General features: G+C 39.2%; 1 protein-coding gene across 7 annotated transcripts in view; it reads right to left on the reverse strand.

Annotated features, from left to right (window-relative positions):
* Nucleotides 1–5260: 5260 nt before the first annotated feature.
* Nucleotides 5261–21033, reverse strand: part of adam19a (ADAM metallopeptidase domain 19a) — a 90766-nt gene continuing 74993 nt past the window's right edge. For all 7 annotated transcript variants that reach the window (XM_040013961.1, XM_040013965.1, XM_040013962.1 and 4 more), the window contains 6 exons: nucleotides 20680–20788; nucleotides 16407–16548; nucleotides 14968–15067; nucleotides 8359–8583; nucleotides 6727–6932; nucleotides 5261–5626 (listed from right to left, as the gene is read on the reverse strand). In XM_040013961.1, coding sequence (XP_039869895.1) covers nucleotides 5581–5626; nucleotides 6727–6932; nucleotides 8359–8583; nucleotides 14968–15067; nucleotides 16407–16548; nucleotides 20680–20788 — 828 coding nt within the window. In that variant the 3' untranslated portion in view covers nucleotides 5261–5580. The remainder of the gene's footprint in view (nucleotides 5627–6726; nucleotides 6933–8358; nucleotides 8584–14967; nucleotides 15068–16406; nucleotides 16549–20679; nucleotides 20789–21033) is intronic.

Genomic DNA, 21033 nt, shown 5'->3' on the forward strand with positions numbered 1-21033 from the left:
ACGACTGACTTGAGCTGATTGCAAGCTTTGCCAGTATATGATTGATCAAACTTTTATGAGCCACTTAACTATTTTAATAACAAAAAATGACCTCGAAGTACACCACTTCCTAGAAGATCCTCTGTTAACCAGATGCATGGATCTGGTACAATCTGAGGGATCAAAATAGGGCTTCCCCCAAGAAAGGCTGCCAGGTTGCTTTGCACATCCCCCTCTCTCTGCAAGCGCCAACTTGTGACCTCAGACTAACTCAATTTTTACAGCAGCATTTGTGTACACAGCTTATGCTGATATGAGCATGGTTCTTTTGATTCTTAATCCCCATAAATGTGAAGAAGGTGAGGTCAGTTTCAGTTTATGATACTGTTTTTCCTCAGCTCATTCACAGTCATTTATGTCTACAGGCAGATTGTACCCATGGGAACAGAATTTACCTGGCTAAGCTCAAATTTATTTCTCACCATAAAACGCAGGTGATGGCATCTCGAGTATCTCGAGCTACAGCTGAGAGTATAGAAAATCAGATTCTTATTTTCTCTGCAAAATTTCCCCTCCTGTGGGCCATGGGAACACTTAAACCCTGGATTCTCTTGGAATTCACATTTGCTTTCACTTATGGGCATTAGCATCCCGCTTATGGGAAAAAGAGCTGTAACTAAGCTATAAGGCAACACATCAAGCTGCTATCTCACTTTAAAAATGCCCATCAGTGCTCATTGGGAATGATAGGAGAAAATAAACCTTATGGATGGCAAAACCACAAGGCTTTGATCTGGCTGGAGTGTGGCAGGCAATTTTGCCTTATTGTGATGGTTTCCTTTCAGTCATGGCACTGTGTGAAACACACGGTTTAGGTTCTCGTATGCTTGATTGAGGTTCAAATTAGCTGAATTATGTGTAGCCAACTGGAGCTAGCTGACCACACGGCTGCCAAGAGCTACATGTGAAATACTATGATGCAGCCAGGCTTACATTCCCAAAGACATGAAATGAATGAATGTAATGAAAAAGAAGACTGATATCAAGCAGCTGTTAACCAAAAGAATCAGGATTAACACAAAATTTATGAACAATCTTGTTACCACTGCCCCATGTTTTCACTTAGACACCCAAATAACTCTGGAAAAAAAAAAAGAGTAGCTAAAGAATGTGGTTTTAGAGGTTGCTAAAAATAAAGCAAAGAGTTACTGTGCTTGTCTTACATGAGGATAAACCAGTAATATCATCTGGAGGCTAAATGAAGTAATTTGTGTACACAGGTTTTATTCTAACTGCTTTTTTTGCCAGGTGATCATTTTACAGCTGTTATTTTGCTCAGCCTCCTTGTGGAAGACATTCTTCAGTCCAGCTATTTATTATTTATGATTCATTTATTTTGATAGTCCACCACCAAACTATGTCATATAAAGCTGTTTTATTATTTAGTTGGCTCTGCTTTGTTCATCAGGGCCTTGTTTTCAAACGTTTCAGAAAAAACTATGACATTAAAGGAATCTACATGGAAATGGGTTGCCATCTTTATTTTATTTGGAGTGTGGTCTTATGTTCAGGTTCAAGGTTTCAAGGTTCTTTATTTGTCACATGCATAGTTATACAAGTATAACACACAGTGAAATGTAGCGACACACAGTGAAATGTAGTGAAATGAATGTAAATTAAATATGAGCCACGCACACCCACACCCATGCAGAATACTTGCCATTAATTACAGCTGAGCTCACCTGTGCATACCTGTTTGAAAATATTCCTGTTCTTGTTGCCACAAAGACTTTCTTTAGAGTTTAAGTCTGAGTTCGCCAGAATTAATCTGAACAAATTTTAGCTATAGGATCACATGAGGTCTGAACATGGTTACTCCAAATAGAAAAGGGATTCTGAAATCAGACTGGATTACATTCTACAGTCTCGGTTTTGCTTCTAATTAAAGCTTCATGATGTGTTGTTCACTGTGAATTGCATTTGGTTTTTATCTCCATTTTACTGTGCCCCAGCTTTTTTGGAAAAGGAGTTGTAATCAGTGCATCTCCAGCTGATTTCAACATTATGACAGACTGATCATAATATTAAATATTATCAGAGATGAATCAGTTTCTTTTTCATGGCAATCCATCTGTAATGAGTTCAGTGCAATGAACAAATTTTTACAGGGTAATTCACCAACTTTAGGTAAGGATTGTTAACTTTATGTGACCGTGTTAGCGGCCCTACTTCTGTTACTGTTATGTGATGTTAAAGGGTTTTCATTTCATATTTTATGTTATACAAGTTTTGTGGACGAATATAAAAAAAAATCTAAAAAAGACTGTTGCAGAAACCTGAAGAGAGAGGTTTAAGACTGCTGAAGGACCTGCAAATAAGGACACTGAGCAGTTGAGTGAATTGCTGACAGGAATAATAGAGAACCAACAACCTTTGGCGAACATATCCAATAATGGCCATCTAGACAGTTCAGATGAGGGATCAAGCACACCTGATTTGAGTATATTAGTGCATTGATTTAGCTATTCTCTCATTTCAGATTATTGTTTTTCATCAACAGGTGTCTCGTTTAATGTGTTCATTTGATCATATGAACTGTTCTTGTGTGTAGGTGGAAGTGAAATGGACAGAACTGCAGAGTTGCAAGGCATAGCTTCCTCAGAAGCTATGATGTGTGCCAGCACTGCTCACAGGAACAGAAGACTTACGATGAATGAAAAGCTGGCTATTGAATTTCATGAACACAAGTTGAAGTATCTAAAGGAGGAGCATGAAATGAAAATGAAGATACTCCAAGTAGAATTAGAAATGAAAATGTGAGATGCATCAGTCTCAATATACCAGCAATGAATAAAAAAAATACAGAGTAGAATGCAGCAATTTGACCATGACATGTTCAAGTCCTTGTCTGTGGTTTGTTGGAATTGAAGGCATCTTCTCGGCATGAATCAAAGTATATTCCAAAGGCACTGAAAATGACTCTTTCAAACACCAAACATGCACTCTACTAGACCCCTTGTGCATATATAAGCTTGGATATAGCACCTTTGATTAGGAGTAAGTGGGTACAAGCATTGTGTAAACAAAAATTTCCTTCCTTGTACTACCTTGACTGAGGAAGCAGATTTATGTTAGTCTCAATTAACGCTTCTAATTATTTTTTTAAGTAGACCCTACTACTAATACTTCTCAAAAGACTGGAGCTCAATGGACTAGCCAAAGACCTTACCCTAAGATATAAAACTCTGTATTCATACACTTTTTCTATGGGATTCTATTAACTTTTCCTGAAATAAAGCTTTGACAGCAGTGGTTATAAATATGTCATCTTGCTATGTCCTCTTCTGCTGCTAAGCCTAAATGACACCTGACTGCCATCAGCAGTTTATAATAATTACCTGATCCAATGGGAAATGTGTAAACATGAGAAACACTACATTGTATTTTCTTTTGTTGAACTTTGGCATGGTTACACATCTCAGGATGTGACAAAAGACCTCAGTGTTAACAGTCTACCACAATAGGAAAACAACCAACTTTCCTGTTTACTAAGCTCTGATCTTTAGGATTAGGATTCAACTTTATTGTCATTACACATGTATAAATACAGGGTAACGAAATACAATTTGCATCTAATCAGAAGTGCAAGAGAAGTAAGTGCAATAGGAGCAGATTATATACAGATAGGGGTAGTATAAAAGCCATCTACACTATATTTGGATTAGGCTGAAACAGAAGTAGATTTTGTCTCTGCATAAGTTTGAGGGCCATGGGAATTCGTGAAACAGATCTTACAAGCAGACAAAAGAGAGAAAAATCCTTTGTAATATTTCCACAAAATCTTTATTTTAGATTCATGAAAGTTAAAAAAAAAGGAGAAAAATAAACCTTGATAGTTTTGTAAAAAATATTTTATGTAATTTTATGATAGGAAAACAAATTTAAATCAAGAAAAACCACCCATGTGTGTCCTGCAGGCCTCATCTACCCCTCCAGCATGTAAACAGTGTTGATAAAAAGCTGCTGTGTCATTAGCTTTCCTATCAACTCATGTGCCAGTATTTCTGAATTTAGACCTCAAACATTGCTCTTATGATAGAATAAATTAGAAAACCTAGAAGTATAGATGAGGTGACTCATAGTAAACTATTTTTCAACTTATTTTCAAGCTTTCAGGACACCTCAGGAATAGGGATGGGTATCGTTTAGGATTTATCCAATACCAGTACCAAACTGGTACTTTTGAAACGGTGCCGGTGCTTAAACGGAGCTCAAACCGGTGCTTAAAGAATGAAGAACACAAACTTCTCATGTTTAGCTGTTTTTTTGTAAAAAGATAACAATGTTAGCCTTTTCTGCACCTATAGGGGATTTATGGTATCACTCTTGGCTGGAAGCAGTGCTTAATCAATGGGGGGAAAAAAACACCAACTTTGTCCAAAAACCTCTCATGTTTAGCGGTTTTTCACTTTTTCTTTGGTCATTTTAGCCTTTTTGGCCAGGGTGAAGGGAGCATCTGCCATCAAACAAGAAGACAGCCTCATGTAACTACAACTGTGTTTGCTAGTTCACCTTACATGCATTAATGTAATAACGTGGTTAGCCTACTCAACGTAAATTACACACGAACAACAATAAGCTACTCACGCAGAGAAGAACGGCTGCTGCTGCCATCATCATCCTCATCATTTCTGCTACACTGACAGGGCTAGGGGCTAGGACTCTCCTCTTCGGGTTCTTGGGGGATGTTGCTAACTCCGGGACCGATAACAGGCACCACACCCGCAGTAGATGTGCACGGTGTGAGGTCTTGCAGCAAGCTATCAAATACGGTGCATTTCTCTGCTTTTAAAAAAAACGCTATGTGTCGCCAGGTGTTTCATCAGATTCGAGGTGTTACCTCCTTTGACAGTATCACAGTATCAGCTTAAAGCACTTGTTGCTGCTGAGTTTGCATCTTTTGCTGTGAAGTACAGCCAGACTTTTGACCGCTTCGCCTTGGGCATTTTTAATCTGTAGCTCTGCTCTAAAAGAACGTACGTACCTGGGCCCGCCTACTATCCTCGGAAACGTAAAATGATTGGCTAGAATCTAAAGTGTATGACATCTCAGGAAAAGAAAGCACCGAAATAAAGCACCGAAATGTGCGCTGCTTTTCGGTCTGGTTACTACCGTTTATGTGATACCGGTACCCATCCCTACTCAGGAATGACGAGATCTCTTTGGTGGATATAATAAATCATACCATGTGACACGAAACAAACTGTAAACAAAACATAAGTCAGTACAAAATGCATTTTTATAGACGGACATTAGCAAAAACAAAACAAAATCCTAAAAATTAACTGGGTAAATTTGACCATCCCCCAACAATTACACTTGTGTTAGTCTGCAAGGCCTATTTGCACAACCACTTGACCACTTAATCATTGTGGTTAAGTTAGTTTGCTCCTCTGTCTCTCCATTTTCAGTTTTGTGTTTTGTTCTCCTCTAACTTCTGTGAGATCTCTGTGGTTCAACAGCCAAAGTCTCTTTAGTGCAAATAGGCTGTCAGCTACTGCCACCTCAAAACAGAGAGGAGAGGCCAGAAGAAGATCATTTTCATGCTGGATGTGAAGCTGTGTTTAATTTGGTGCCTGGAACCGGTCTGAAAAGAGCAGAGAAAAACAAAGATTGTGGTATAACTGATTATCTTTAAATTAATTTTTATTAGTATTTAAAGAAAAATAAAAACCTTTACTCCGTGCATTACTGTACTAACTGCCACTCTAAAATCGTGTACTGCTCAGTCTGCACTGCTGCTCAATCCTGCCACTTTATCCCATTTGTAATACCACCCCACCCACACCCAAATACATGTCAGCAGTCACATTTCTATTTAAGATTTCTTTATCTTCTACTTGATCCATTCTCAATCATCCAGGAAAGTAAATCTCCAAAAGTTGATTCTGTTCATCTGGACGTAGCATTTTGTGGGAGAAACGTTTCGTCATCATCCAAGTGACTTCTTCAGTCTCAGCTGACTGCAGGTTTCCCCAAACCTTATAAACAGTACATTTGCATAATGACTGAAACCAGCTCACTGAAGGGACAATGGGCTGGGAGGTCAGTTCCTTAATCATAATTATGCAAATTCTCATGACCATTGATCAACAACCACTGATCAATGGCCATGAGTACCATTTACAGAGAGTTGGGGAATGGCTGCAATCACAGCATGTAAGATGGTGACAGATGTACCCTTAGGCCCCCTCCTGGATTCAGAGATGGTCTTTCCTTTTTCACGTAAATGCCCTCCTTGACTCCGCCCTCAAACCAGCGTTCCTCCCTGTCCAGGATGTTACATACTCATCATTGAAAGAGTGTCCACTGGCCTGTAGGTGTAAATAGACTGCAGAATCCTGGCCTGACGAGGTGGCTCTTCTGTGTTTTACCCAGAGGTTGTTTGGTTTCCCCGATGTATAAATCCTGCCAATCCTCCTGCACTTAACAAGTGTACGCAAGTGTAAAACTAAGTGTACGCTGTTAAGCGGCCATTTACGTGAAAAGGGAAAGACCATCTCTGAATCGAGAGAGAGACTTTTTTTGACATTCAGTCTTTCCAATAAAATAAAACTGGATACAAATTAGAGACTGAGCCGCTGATTGTAAGTTTGCTCACTTATAAGTGGCCTGTATATACAGAAATGAACAAATAATTATTTTCCCCACTGTACGTGACTCTGCAGAATCATTGTGTTAACCCACCTGATAGCTCTCAAAGGTGGGATGGCAGAGACTTTGCCCACAGGTTTCGGTCCTGCTGCTGAGGGCATCATGACCAGTAGGCCTGGAGGGGCTTTGGAGAGTGAGGTCGGGACTGGACTCACTTGGGGGGAGACTGCTCTGGTAGGGCTCAAGGGGAGAGGCCTCTGAGGAGGGAATTTGGGTGTGGGCTGCAGCTCAGACACCAACTAAAAGAAAGATATTAGCTTTATGTACATTACTGAACAGTGACATGCAAAATGTTTTTGGAGGTTGGTAGCTTATATCCACTTATAAATCAAAAAAAATTACTGACTAAAGGTAAACATTATATAAAGTATATTTCTGTTCTTCTAATATGCTTTAATGCAGCACTATTAGCTCTTGCACTTAAAACAGCACTAAGATCTTCTCTCTCTCATATACATACATACATACGTATGTGTGTGTGTGTGTGTGTGTTTGTGTGTTTGTCTGTGTATGTATATGTACACGAGAAGCTAGAGAAGTACGAAGGGCTCAGAGAAGAGCTCGAGAAGATGTGGAGGGTGAAGGTAACAGTGGTCCCAGTGGTAATAAGAGCACTAGGCTCAGTGACTCCCAAGCTAGGTGAGTGGCTCCAGCAGATCCCAGGAACAGCATCCGAGATCTCTGTCCAGAAGAGTGCAGTCAGAACATCTAAGATACTGCACAGGACCATCGAGCTCCCAGGCCTCAGGTAGAGGACCCAAGCTTGAAGGACAGACCGCCCGCAGGAGCGAGAGGGGAATTTTTACTTTATGTGGGTTACAGTTGCTTCAATATAGTAAAACAGTAACAGACTAAACTATTTAACAATATAATACAATATGTTACAGCTTTACAAATTTAAGAAATAGCACAACATATACAAATCACTCAATAATAAGGAATCACGAATTGACGGAGGTGATTATAAATAAATATTCAAGAATGTTTACAAGAATATTACTGAGCAGAAAAGAGCGTGTGCAATAAAGGGTGTAACGATGTAATGATTTCCTGTTTCGTTCAGTGGTGCTTTTTTGGAATCTCAGTGTCCCACTGAATGTGCTCCTGTGACTAGCCGGCGCGTCGTGGAGTGGGTGGGAGGTATTATCAGATTTCAAACATATTAAAGTCGCAAGCAACAACATGGATGCCCTCTGGGTGCTCTCTCTGCTAAACAATGGTAATTATGGCTACTGTTAGCTTCCGAGGTCGAGAAAAGGGCCTGTACTGAATAGACAAAGCTTTTAAGTCCAGTGAGCAGTAAGGGTCTACAATTTTACTGTTAATACACCAGTCATGAAGCACAGAGCCCACCGCTCCTTCCATTGCCGGAGTTTTTATTGAGATTGCAGATACATGCGGCAGAAATTAGCTCTCTCCAAAGGTTGATTAGACACTCCCTTAGAGAGAGGGTGAAGAATTCAGTCATTTGAGAAGGCTACAGAAAAGAGCTGCTGCTCCTCCATATCAAAGGAGGCAATTGAGGTGCTTTGGGCATCTGTCTAGGATACCTTCCCTTGTCTAGGTAATTTTGCATTTTTGCTTGTCTAAAGCTCCTGTCCTCTGTAGACTATTTTGAGTTTATATGCCCTGACTTTTTCCTTACACTCTATAAAAGGGCCTTACCAGGGGAGATCGTGCTGGAGTAAGGGGTAGAGGTTTCTGTGGCGGGCTCAGTCTCTGAGGTGTTGATGGGGATTTGGGTGGTGCTACTGGATGCTTGCCAGTTGGAAGAGACCGTGGACCACCCTTGGCAAATGAGGCAGGTCTCAGAGGTCGCACTATGTTGACTGGGTGGGTGCCATTTGGGCCTGGTCTAAGAGATGGGACCTCTTTGCTGGTGTGAGAAATCTACAATTACAAGAAATTCAGTTAAATCCCATACATATATATATATACATATATATATATATATATATATATATAGAGCACCAAATCACAACAACAGTCACTTCAAGGCATTTATGTTAGCAAATGTTAACAAACCTAACAGAAAAACAGCTTCAAATCATTTCACAGAGAGAAGAACTCATATGGGCATTCATTTCCTACTTTGGTCATGAAGAGAAAGAATGCATACTTTACCAATAGGAGAATCTTATTCATAAAACAACAGTGAGATAATAGACTTCACATTAATTCATGACATTTTTTGGTTCTTTGCTTTTTCTTTAGACCTACAGTTATAAATAAAACTATTAAGAGATTAACTAGGATCTGTGAAAACACTTTTATGCAAAATAAGTCAACACAGAGACGTTTTTGCTTGTTTGATGAAGATAAGTGATCGATGTAAATTCCATTTCAAAGCCAGCAGAGGTTAGAGAATGAGCTTGTATGTGTGTACCAATGGGCCCCTGGACATGTTTCTGTCAGAGGCATTTGCTACATAATGAGATATCATCATGTAAGTAAAGTGTGCAGATTAAATTCATGACTTTCATGATAATGGTAATATTAATTATTTTTTTCTTTTTTTTTTTTTTACAATATTTTTAGTGCTTTTGCAACCACATGCAAAGATTTGTTTTCACAGTAATATGCCGCAGTAGTAAGAACACTTTTACCCCCTCAGCTCCCATCCCTGCTCTCACCCAAGCATACATCAAATAAAAACACATGAAATGTGCACACATTAGTATATTATGTGGCATTTATACATATTGAAGGAAACAAAAAGAAGGAAAAAAACCAAAAACAAAATAGAAATAGCTAGCACAAACTAAACAATGTTCACCTCATCCACACTCCTGCAGGAGTTGTCCGATGTTTGCTTCTTTTATAACGTTTTTAAATGGCTTCCAAATATCATCAAAATATGTTAAATTATATTTGAGAAAATACGTTATCCTTTCCATTGCCATACATTGTGCCAAAGAATTTATCCAAGCACCAGTGGCAGGAGGATCTGATTTTTTCCAGTTTAATGCAATTATACGTTTTGCCTGTAATGTACAATAATCCATAAACTGAATTTGACGGGCTCTTAGTTTAAGATTTTTAGAATAAATATGTAGTAGCAACATTTCTGCATCTAAAGCATTCTTTGTAGTTAAAATTTGGTTTATTTTGTTCATCACCTCCTGCCAAAATGCGCGGACAATTCTGCATTCCCATATACAGTGGAAAGATATCCCACAGGCTTCTCCACATTTAAAACATGTATTTGGAATTTTGTTGTTATATTTATTAAATTTCACCAGTGTTACATATGTCTGCATGATCCAGTTGTTTTGTAATAGCTTTAGGTTACTATTAACCGATTTTGTGATTTTAAGCAAATTGACTTCATGTCTCCTCAGAAATATTAATATTTAGATCATTTCTAACTGAGAAGCTGATGTTTCTGGAGAGGCAGAGACAATCCAGTTATAGAATGTTGAAATTAAGCCTTTGTTACAACATTTTTTCACCATTAACTCCTCTAAATTAGTTAACTGGGGAACATGCATGGAAGAAATGAAGCTTCTAATCTGTAAATACTTAAAGAAATGTTTTGTTGGAATTTGAAATTTTGAGACTAAATCCTCAAATGAAACCATTATTCCATCACAGAAAAGATCATTTTCCTGGTACAAATAAAGCATTTCCCCAAATAGGACTAAACTGAGAGAGATTATTCTTAATATTCACCATTTCTTTTATTGTAAATCAAACTTCAATCATATTTCAGACTATAGGATTATTTGTTTCTTTCTTTAATTGTTTTGGCTGTGCAGAGTATAAGTACAAGTTCAATGGCATTTTAAGAGAATTTGCTTCCATCCCCACCCAAGAAGGGATATTTTGGGATGAAAAATAACACATTATTGTCCTTAGTTGAATAGCCAGATAGTACCAGTAAAAGTTGGAGCATTTCAACCCCCCTGTATCGAAGGGAAGATACAACAAAGACAAGCGAATGCGGGGACGCTTCTTGTTCTAAATAAACTCTCTGATTAATCATGCTACTTTGGTAAACAATTCAGTCTGAAACATATACAAGAGTTTAGGTCAGGGGTCTGCAACCTTTTACACCCAGTTTCCATGCAAAAGAAAACACTGGGAGCCGCAAATACTTTTTAACATCTATAATGAAGATAACACTTTATATATTGTTTTTTACCTTTATGCTTTGTGTGAACAACTAAGGTGTGCTGCTTATGAAATCCATGAAGTGCTACAGAGAAAATTACATTTTATTTATGTAATTAACACATTTTGAACTCTTAAAGAAATATAACAAAAGAAAAAAGACACCCAGCTGAACTAAAATGATCCGTGTAGCAAACAAAAACTGTTGTGAGCTGCCACCCTTATATCGCCTTTGGGCTTTTGGAGCTTTGACCTGACTTTTAAAAAATAATTGGAAAAAAAAGACACTATGCTGCTAAAAAATGAAAAATAGATATTTGCAAAATTCTGCCTAAATATGTATTTTCCCTGGTTAATGTGTGCGGCGGGGCGTGGTCTGCGGCGCCGCTGCAGGGGAGGCGGACGCACCTGAGTGACAAAACGGCAATCACGCCTCGCTGCCTTTACGTCTGCGCTATCTGTGCTGTTGTGTTGTTGGTGGTGTATGTCGGCTGTGAGCTGAAAAGCTACAGCCGGCTGTATGCGTACAGCAACCGTGTGTGAAAAGTGGTCAGTATAGAGATGCTGAAAAGCGTGTTCATGCAAACATCGTCGGGTCTGCTGTGATATGTTTACAATGGGACTTCTGCTCCTGATCCTCTGCGCACAGCGTCTGCAAATGTACAAAGTCAGTTTACGCAGGACTGTAAGCTGTCATCTGTCAGGCTTCACGCCTGACAGATGACGGTGTTTGTCTTTAACATAGTTCACGGTGGAGAACAGCTACTGACATAATGTGGATCCGAAGATCCATAATTGGCCTATCTGTGGTTGAAAGTCTCGATAAATGCACGGCGTTTCGGCGGGTATACCGGCTTCCGTGAGTGTGACTAATTTTGAGCTATGAAAAAATAATAGAATATAATTTTATGTTTATATTTCAATATCACAATAATCTTCCAATTTAGAACTACAAGTTAAAAAGAACTAACATAAAGAAAATACACTTCAGCTAAATACTTCTAACTTATTTTCCCAAACCACGCGGGGCCGCAGTATAAGGACTAAAGAGCCGCAGGTTGCCGACACCTGGTTTAGGTAATACATTCATTTTAAGAATGTCACGGTCTGCAGAGGCAGGCCGTGCGGTGGTGTGTGTAATGGACCCAGGAGCGTACACAAGTGAGTAGACGGGAGTGAGTTTAACAGAAAGCGAGCCTTTAATATGACTGAAGACCAGGAATACAAACACAGCAGGGATAGCGTGGCTAAACTATAACTAAACTGGGAAAACTAATACTGTGACAAACTAAGAGAACTCTGAGACAAAGATGATCACAAAAGACTGATCGTGAAAACATGGGGGTGAGAACACAGACGACGCGACACAGACTACATGAAACACAGAGACTAAATACACAAGAGGGATGATCAGGGGAAGTGGCCACACATGGGAACACAGCTGACACAGATAAACATAACAAGACATGGCAGGAGTAAACAACACTGACGGGAGACTGTCAAAGTAAAACAGGAAGTACACAGAGGTGCAAACAGGAGGAGAGAGAGAGCACGGGCATAGTGGGCTGGGGAAACATGGAATGAAACACAAGGAGGGGAGATGAGGGCTCACAGATACATAGAGGGGCACACAGGGGATAAAAGTCACAAGGGGAAGTCAAATAAGGAACAACACAACAGGACAACTTAGGAAACATGGCCTAAATAAGGAACGAAATACAAAAATACAAGAAACTAAGAATACTGGGCCCACATGGCCCAGGACCATGACAAAGAACACTTATCCTTCCAATAATAGATAATGGTAAACTTATACAACGCTCCAGATAGTTGGAAATTTTCTGTAGAATTGTATTATAGTTAAGTAGGGCCACATCTTTTAGTGAAGGAACTATTTTAATGCCTAGATAAGTGAATTCAGAATTAACAGTAAAGCCAGTTATATTCTGACTTATGTTTTGACTATATTCTTGTTTAAGTACCATTAATGATGATTTTGTTACATTTATTTTCTACCCTGAGAAGGCCCCAAACCGGTCTATTAAATCCTTTACTGCAGGCACAGAAAATTTTAGTTGCTTTAAAAATAATATGACATCATCATCAAATAAAGCGATTCTATGGTCCTTTCTACCAATCTTAACACCTTGTATTTGTCCACTGGTGCTAACACCAATTGCCAAAGGTTCAATAGCTAAAAGGAATAAAAGTGGAGATAATGGTGAACCCTGCAGACACCCTCTTTTAATGTCAAATGGTTCAGAAATTATCTCATTAGTTAGAACCTGAGCAACAGAATGACAGTGCAGTAGCTTGATCCAATGCAAACATGATTTACCAAACCCAAATCTAACAATGACATCAAAGAGATATGGCCATTTGATTCTATCAAAATCTTTCTCCGCTATGTCAAGCGAGGGAATGGCTGTATCTTCCTGTTCACTTTGATTATGAAGAATGTTGAGGACTAGTCTTACATTATGAAAACCCTGCTTATATTTAACAAATCCATTTTGATCATCTCCTATAATAACTGGAAAAACATTTTCTAATCTTTTGGAGAGAATTTTACAGAGAATTTTATTATCTGTATTGACTAAGCTTATAGGACGCATGTTTTCACATGTCAACATTTTTTTTGCCTTCCACGATCTCTGTAACTTAAGCACTTAATTATGAAAGTTCTCGATCGGTTTGCAATAGAACTTTGACTTGTGGTTATCCTGTGTGCTCTCTCAAGGACAGGAGGGGGGATTTTCAAAATGTCCGCTATAAACTTCTCCATGAAAGTACACGCATCTGTACCTTCTTCTTTCTCAGGTTATATTAATTCTATGTATTATTGGGAAAACAAGCCAAAAATAATTTTGTTTGGCGATTTTGATTGTATTAACATTGTCTGTACTTTGATGTGCCCTGAATAGCAAAGCACAGAAAAACCAAAGTTGAACTTTTTTTCTCAAAATCTTAGACTTATATTCTCAATTGATATTTTTATTTCTGTCTACTGCCACTTGTCAATTCGTAGTCCTAGAAACACTCTGGAAACATAATTCCAATAATCTTAAATTAAAATTTGGATCACTAAATGATATCTACCATTCTGCTGCAAAATTTGTCCCATGATTCAGGAGGTTTTTTAATCTTATAATTTACTAGCTGCTTTTTTTTGCATATTATTTTTATTTATATATTGTTTTATGCACTCACTGGTGCCCTATATGTAATTGATATTTGGTTTATGACTCTTTGGTTTAATTTATACACTCCATGCTAATGTTTTTAGCCTTTCAGAGGTTAAAACTCCTTTTGTTTTTAGTCACTACTGGTATTATTGGAAAGAAATTGAAAAGTTTGCAACATTAAAAAAAAATGTAGTCATTTTAGTAACAAACCAAACACACGTTTGAAAAATAATTATTTTCATTTTTATTTTCTTGCTTCTTTTTCATTAAAGCAGTCCTTTTTGAAATGTTCTTTGTAGCTCCATCTCTTTCGGTGATGAATAATGCCACTGTCCTCTTTATCTACTCACCTTTGACGTTCTTCTTCACATCTCTCATGTAATTTTACCATTTCACCATTTTAAAGTATTTTTTTGTATACATTTTTGTGTTAGTATTTCCTAAGAGAAATTAAAGCTAGATAAAAGCAACATAAAACATAACAAAATGAAATCCATGCAGTGGAAGCTTTCATCATCAATCTTCTACTCACTCTGTATCAGTAAGGGAGTCTCCTTCTCCACTTTCCTATTTGAAACTCTTATACCACCTCATTCTCAAGTTACCACATTCACAAACTTGGGTGTTCATGCCGCCTGTTCATCCACCAACCTGACAGGGTGATGCCAAAACTCCATCGGCTATTTATGGCTGAGGGGTAAAAACTCTGAGATACCAATTTGTTATGTGTGCAGTACATGTGTGCATTTTGTATCTTATAAGTCAGATATTAAAATGTTAACTTTAGGCTGATATTAAGACATAGGATGCTTAAACAATAATTTGACAAACTGAATATTTAATTCAATATGAAGGTTAACCTCATGAACACTCAGTTATTCATTCACAGAAAAACAGTCATCACCCTACTCTCATTTCCTCCTTCCCTTTCTTTTGCTTTATTTTGTAACACACTAGAAACACACATATCACTCACCCCCTTGTGGCCATTAACTGTGTTGATTGGTCCTACAACTTTCAGGTGAAAGGCAGGATTAAGATGGCCATTCTTTCGCTTATCTGCTGATCCCTCCATCCTGAGCACAGAAAGACAAAATAATAAACAAGAGCCTGTTGCATGGAAGATGTACAGCTTCATCACTTCGCTCATTCTGACATTCTGGTTTTATGGCCCAAATTGAGAAATAAGAAAACTAGAACGGAACACGAAGCTTTTTATCCAGCTGATGTTAGTGGAAATGAAATTAAACAAATGCTTCCATCCAGTGATTAGACAAGTCTAACTGAGTGAGATGGTTCTTTGACTAAGCTACCATCTTAGAAATAATTTGTTCTAACCAGTCTATGGAATTTCTGTTTGTGTTTGTGATACTTTTACTGTTTGTTCATACTGAGCAACAAAAAGAGAGAAAAAAACCTCATTCTTAAAAATGCCCCATGCTATGTCACACTGACAACCTTCAGCTTACAAGTGAGACATTAGCGATTGATAAGTACGCCAATGGAGGGGGCAGCACTATGGTCTGTTACAAAGACAGAGGCGAACCAATCAACAAATCATATTAAAATGGTTTACTGGCACCATTTTGCCTCTCATTCTGTACAAGTCATCGACCCTGGATCAGCAAAACAGCCCAGACCATCACACTTCCTCCTCCATGTTTGTCAGTTGATGCCACACACTGTGGAATCACCCTACTCGACGGTGTACAAAGATCCTGTATGATGAATTGAAGACTACAAACTTTGATTCATTAGCCCATTATACTCTGGTCTTCAGTAGTCTAATTGCAGTGTTTCATGGCTGAGGCAAGCCTCTTTGTCTTATTCTGATGCCTTAGCAATGGCTTTCTTGCCGCAACTCGTCCTGTGAAACCCACAGCTTGAAGACCACTATTAAAGTGTACTTGAAGCTGTTTTCCTGTGAGCAACCTATTACGCAAGCTGTTAACTCTCAGAAACTTGTCCTCTGATTCATTTGTGGTTTTGGGTCTGCAGATCTCTTCCTGTCAGTTTGTTTCTGAGTGCCTTTTGATGGTGAAAGAAACCACAGTGTGTTCCAACACTACTTTTATGCAGACAGAGGGGGTTGGAAGTAATCCAGAAAAGTTGCGAACACCTGTAGGAATTAGTAGTACCAGCTTTTAACGCTCAATCAACCTCCACTGCTGCAGAACTGCTTTAAATTGGTAACCCATTTTGTGTTCCCTGAAAAAAGGCACTTTTCTGTCATTCTAAAATGTACATTATTTTTCAGTTTTGAGCATCATAATACACCAGTGCATATTATATAGTTTTACTTGCTAGACCCCAAAATGAAAATGCTACTTTTTTAAATTCTAGGCTTTCCTCTTTTTGTTGTATCAAGAAAATGTAGTGTTAAGAAACAGACAAACAGTGAAAGACAGACAGTACTTCTTGCATGTGTTCTTTTTTCTTTGGGAAAGCCACGTATGGTAATAAGAAGTCTTGATCCTGTGGCAGTAGAAGACCAGCAGCACTGCAGGTAAAACCACCAAGAAGGCAAACAACAGTCCAGCCACCAGCCCCACCTGACCTGTTGACATACACAAACACATATATACATACACACTAATGTGTTTACTAGTATATTTATATGGCAATTGAAACACTTTAATTTAGATCAGCAAGTATCAAGGAAAAAGGGCCATCCATGTCAAAATTTTCTGTTTACTTCTAGTGATCGAACATTCTGAGCCTGTCAGCGAGTCAGAGGGAAAAACAATGTTAACTATAAAGTTATGTTTTGTTTATTTTCAGAGTGAGTATTAAGCTGTAGCAGGCAGCGGGTAAAGCCCAGGCTTGTGAAAGACAGGAGAAAAAGGAGGAGGAATAGAAAAAAGAAATGGTCATGACAGAGAAAGAGAAAAGGAGAGAGAGAGAGACTTTGACTTTTAACACAACTTTATTTACACCACATTAAAAAGAAAAACCACGAAAAAGTCAAACCTAACACAAAGTTGCTACTACATCATCAGCAACATCAATATGCACTAACCATTTACTAACCCCAACCAAACTCATACACACATACTTAAAAATTAAGGACAAATGTCCCATCTGCTCCTATCGAACACAAAACCTGTCCAATCCCCCGCATAGTTGTAAAGGAGTCCAGATCTTTAGTCAGAGAGTTAAAATCATGCTGTACTGTCAGACGCAATGCCAACAATTTTTATCCTGTCTTCCTTCTCTCACCCCAACCAGTCGCAGCAGATGGCCCTGCCCCTCCCTGAGCCTGGTTCTGCCGGAGGTTTCTTCTTGTTAAAAGGGAGTTTTTCCTTCCCACTGTCGCCAAAGTGCTTGCTCATAGGGGGTCATATGATTGTTGGGATTGTTGGGTATCTACTTTGCAATATAAAGCGCCTTGAGGCGACTTTTGTTGTGATTTGGTGCTATATAAATAAAACTGAATTGAAATTGAACAATCCCTTTAAACTATGCACAGCATCAGTCCAACCCTGACCTAACTTCTGGTTCTTCCTAGTCTTCTATATTGCCAGCTTGGATGTACCAAACAAAAAATTAATCCGAACCAGAGTCCGTCCTTTCTTCACTGAATACTTAGGACCAAAGACAAACAAGGGTACAGAGAATTTCTCCTCCAGAGATTCCACCCACTCCTGCAACAAAGAAAATAAACCCACTAGCCGCAGACAACGAACCACTAAGTGCTCCAGCGTCTCCCTTTGTGAACAGAAAGGACATCCCTCCCCAGTGCTTGGATCCAGGTGGGCTCTGTGTCTGTTTGTGGCTATTGCTCAATGTATAATCCTCCACTGGAGGTCAGCCATCCGTTTTTCAACAGGAGGCTTATATGGACCCTCCACCTGCAGGTAACACAGCTGTAATATAGCTGCTTCTTTCCACAAGAGCTGAAACTATCTAGCACTGATGTTCTCGGGGAGAGAAGTAGGCTCCCCTCAGGCTGCTCCTTAAAGACAGGACTGACCATCAAGGAGAGAAAAACATATCCGCTGTCATCAGCCCATTGATCGGCTAGGACACAGTTTCCAGTAAACTCTCCCAGTGATGCCGACAGGGATTGCCAAGTTTCCTCCACAATCCTTCCCAGCACTCTGGAGGCCTGTGACACACCCAAGAGTTCCCATTGACATCCTTGTGAGATGGCCCAGTTTGATAATACCAGTCTCCACAAACTTGCTCCTTATAGTGGCAGTAGAAAACACAGTACTTGGAAAAAAGTCATTAAAAAACAGCGGCTCTTCAAAAAGCCACATCCCAGGTCAGGAATCAGTGAGAAAGTCATCACTCCCCAAGTAAAACCCAAGAGTTTTAATAGCCCTTTAACCCCATCAAAGATTCCCAGGGAGTCTAGTAATACATGCCAAACTCCACTGCCCCACTAAACACACCTCACTCTTCTCCCAATTAACCCTGGCTGAAGAAGCTTTTTCATATAAAACCAAGATTTCCTTTAATTCCTGAACATCATCTTGATCCTTAACAAAAACATTAACATCATCAGCGTATGCTGACACAATAACAGGAGGGCTCTGAGGCAGATCTGGCAAAGAGAAACCCCTCAGCTTGTTCCTCAACCTGCACAGAAAAGGCTCAATAGCAATGCCATAGAGCTGGCTGAGATAGCGCAACCCTGCATAATCCCTCTCCTAACTGGCACAGGGCAACTCAACCCTCCTCCCACCTTCACAACACAGCAAGTGTCGCTATACCACAGCTTCACCCATGTCTGGAACCCCTGCCCAACAACAAAGGTCTTCTGGGTGGAAAAAAGAAAAGCATGGTCTACACGGTCAAAAGCCAACTCTAGTATAGTATAGTTTACATATGTCAAATACATCTCTCATTAAGAATAAATTATCTATCATAGACCTATCTGGAATACAATAAGATTGATCCACACCAGTCAACAGTTAAATGACCATTTTCAGTCTATCTGATAGGACCTTGGAAAGTATCTTATAATCTGTACCAGGGCCACTCGTCTCCAGTTTTTAAGAAAGGTTCAATCTCCCTTTTTTGGTATGAGAGAAATAACTGCATGCCTACAGGAAGCTGGAAGTTTCCCTTCTTTAAAACATTCCTTAAACACTTCTAGAAGGTCCAGACCCAGAAGACTCCAGAAGTGCTTAAAAAAGTCTGACGGGAAACCATCTATTCCTGGAGCTTTGCCTGAAGCCATCTGAGATACAGCAGCAGACGGCTCATTCAAAGTTATATCCATGCTTAAGATGTCCCGATCCTCTGGACCGAGTTGAGGAAGCCCCTGCAGAAGTTCTGAAGCAGAGTCTACATCGCTGCTATCTGCCCTGAACAAGTCTGTGTAAAAGTCCACCGCATGCCTTCTCATCTCAGCTGGATCTGTGATCACATTTTCATTCGAAAGACGAAGACACACCATTTGTTTTCTCTGGGCTACAGACTTCCCCAAATTAAAGAAAAGGTTGAGGCGTCCATGTCCTGGAGTCTGGTGAAGCATGCTCGAACCAAAGCTCCTTTAGCTCTTGTCTTTTAGAATTTAAACAGTCATTACATTACAACAGTCATTATTCTGCTGATCTAACTGTGAACCAGAGACATTCTTTTTATGTTTTATCACTTCTTTAACTCCTGCAGAGTTCTCTTGATATTGGCTGTCAAATTAAAACCATATTGCTGCTGCAAAACACACAAATCTGGGCCTTTCCTACTTCCCACTATTGAGTAAGGGAATTAAAATCTTCCCTCCTTGATCTCCAGTAATCCCTCCCAAAAACTGAAATTTTCACAGAAAATCCGATCATGAAATAATTTTACATTAAATCGCCAAAAGGATTTGGATTTGTTGGTGGGAGATAGAAACAGCTCCATTAAAACTAAGTGACGATCTGTAAAAATAACAGGAAAACAGTGACAGTTAACAATTCGAGCAGTAAACAAAGAAGACACATAAAACCTGGCCAATTTCACTACACTAACTCTGCCATCAGTTACTTTCACCCATACTTCAACCCGTGGTTGAAAGATGCTTCATCCTCAACGCATCAACCAAGTTAATTTTTTGTAGAACATCTGATAAAGCAGAAGACGACTGAAGATGCGGCTCCTCCCCAGTCCCATCCAAAGTAAAATCAAGACAACAATTCCAGTCCCCACCCAATACAACACAGTCCCCTTGATCAGCACCTCTTAATTTCTCTTTTAATGTTTAAAAACAAAACCTTACGCTCAGACCCTAAGTTTGGTGCATAGACATTAATCAAAGTAAAAATAAAAACTTCTATTTCAGCTCTGCGCTTTACTCCATGCTGAAAGTAATATTTGCATTTAGAGAAGGAGAAAATAAAATAGCAACACCTGTGCTAAAATTTGTCCCATGGCTAAAAAACTGCTACCCCACCACAGACCCGTCTACTTCATTTGTACTGTCAGTATGTGTTTCTTGAAGACTATATCTAGTCTCTTCTGCTTGATTACTTCTTATTTGCATCCCTGCACCCATTCACATTCAAGGAGGCTACCCTCAACCCCTGCACATAAGAGGAAGCCATCAAGAAAGGAAACAGCAAACAGAGATGAAACACCCAGTGTTGCAGGATCATGGCGATAATGCTTTTTACCATCCAGCACACCAAAAATGTTCAAATATATTGAAGGTGAAAAAACATTTTCTTTAAGGCATAGGTTTATGTTGTATACTCACTGCCATACTGAACCGGCCCACTGTCCACACTGCCACCAAGTCCTGGCTTCTCACAGAAGGGTGGTGCCCAGCCTTGATTACAGTGGCAGTTCCCATTGCTGTTACACACCTGAATATTATACACACAAAAGAAATGTCTTAAGTTGGTCTCTGACCCCTTTCTCTCCCTTTGTATACATGTCTGTGTGTGTGATTGTGTGCATGCTTGGATGTTTGTGACTACCTGGAGGTGTATTAGTCAATGCATTAAGGCATTGTGTGCTTGTATTTATTTATATGAGCATTTATCTCAACACTATGAAATTTTCATACTGGAGAAAAAACTGCATATTGAATATTTTAAATATTCCTGAC

The sequence above is a fragment of the Simochromis diagramma genome, unplaced genomic scaffold (assembly GCF_900408965.1).
Source record: "Simochromis diagramma unplaced genomic scaffold, fSimDia1.1 OVJJ01000621.1, whole genome shotgun sequence".
NCBI classification, from domain to species: Eukaryota; Metazoa; Chordata; class Actinopteri; order Cichliformes; family Cichlidae; genus Simochromis; species Simochromis diagramma.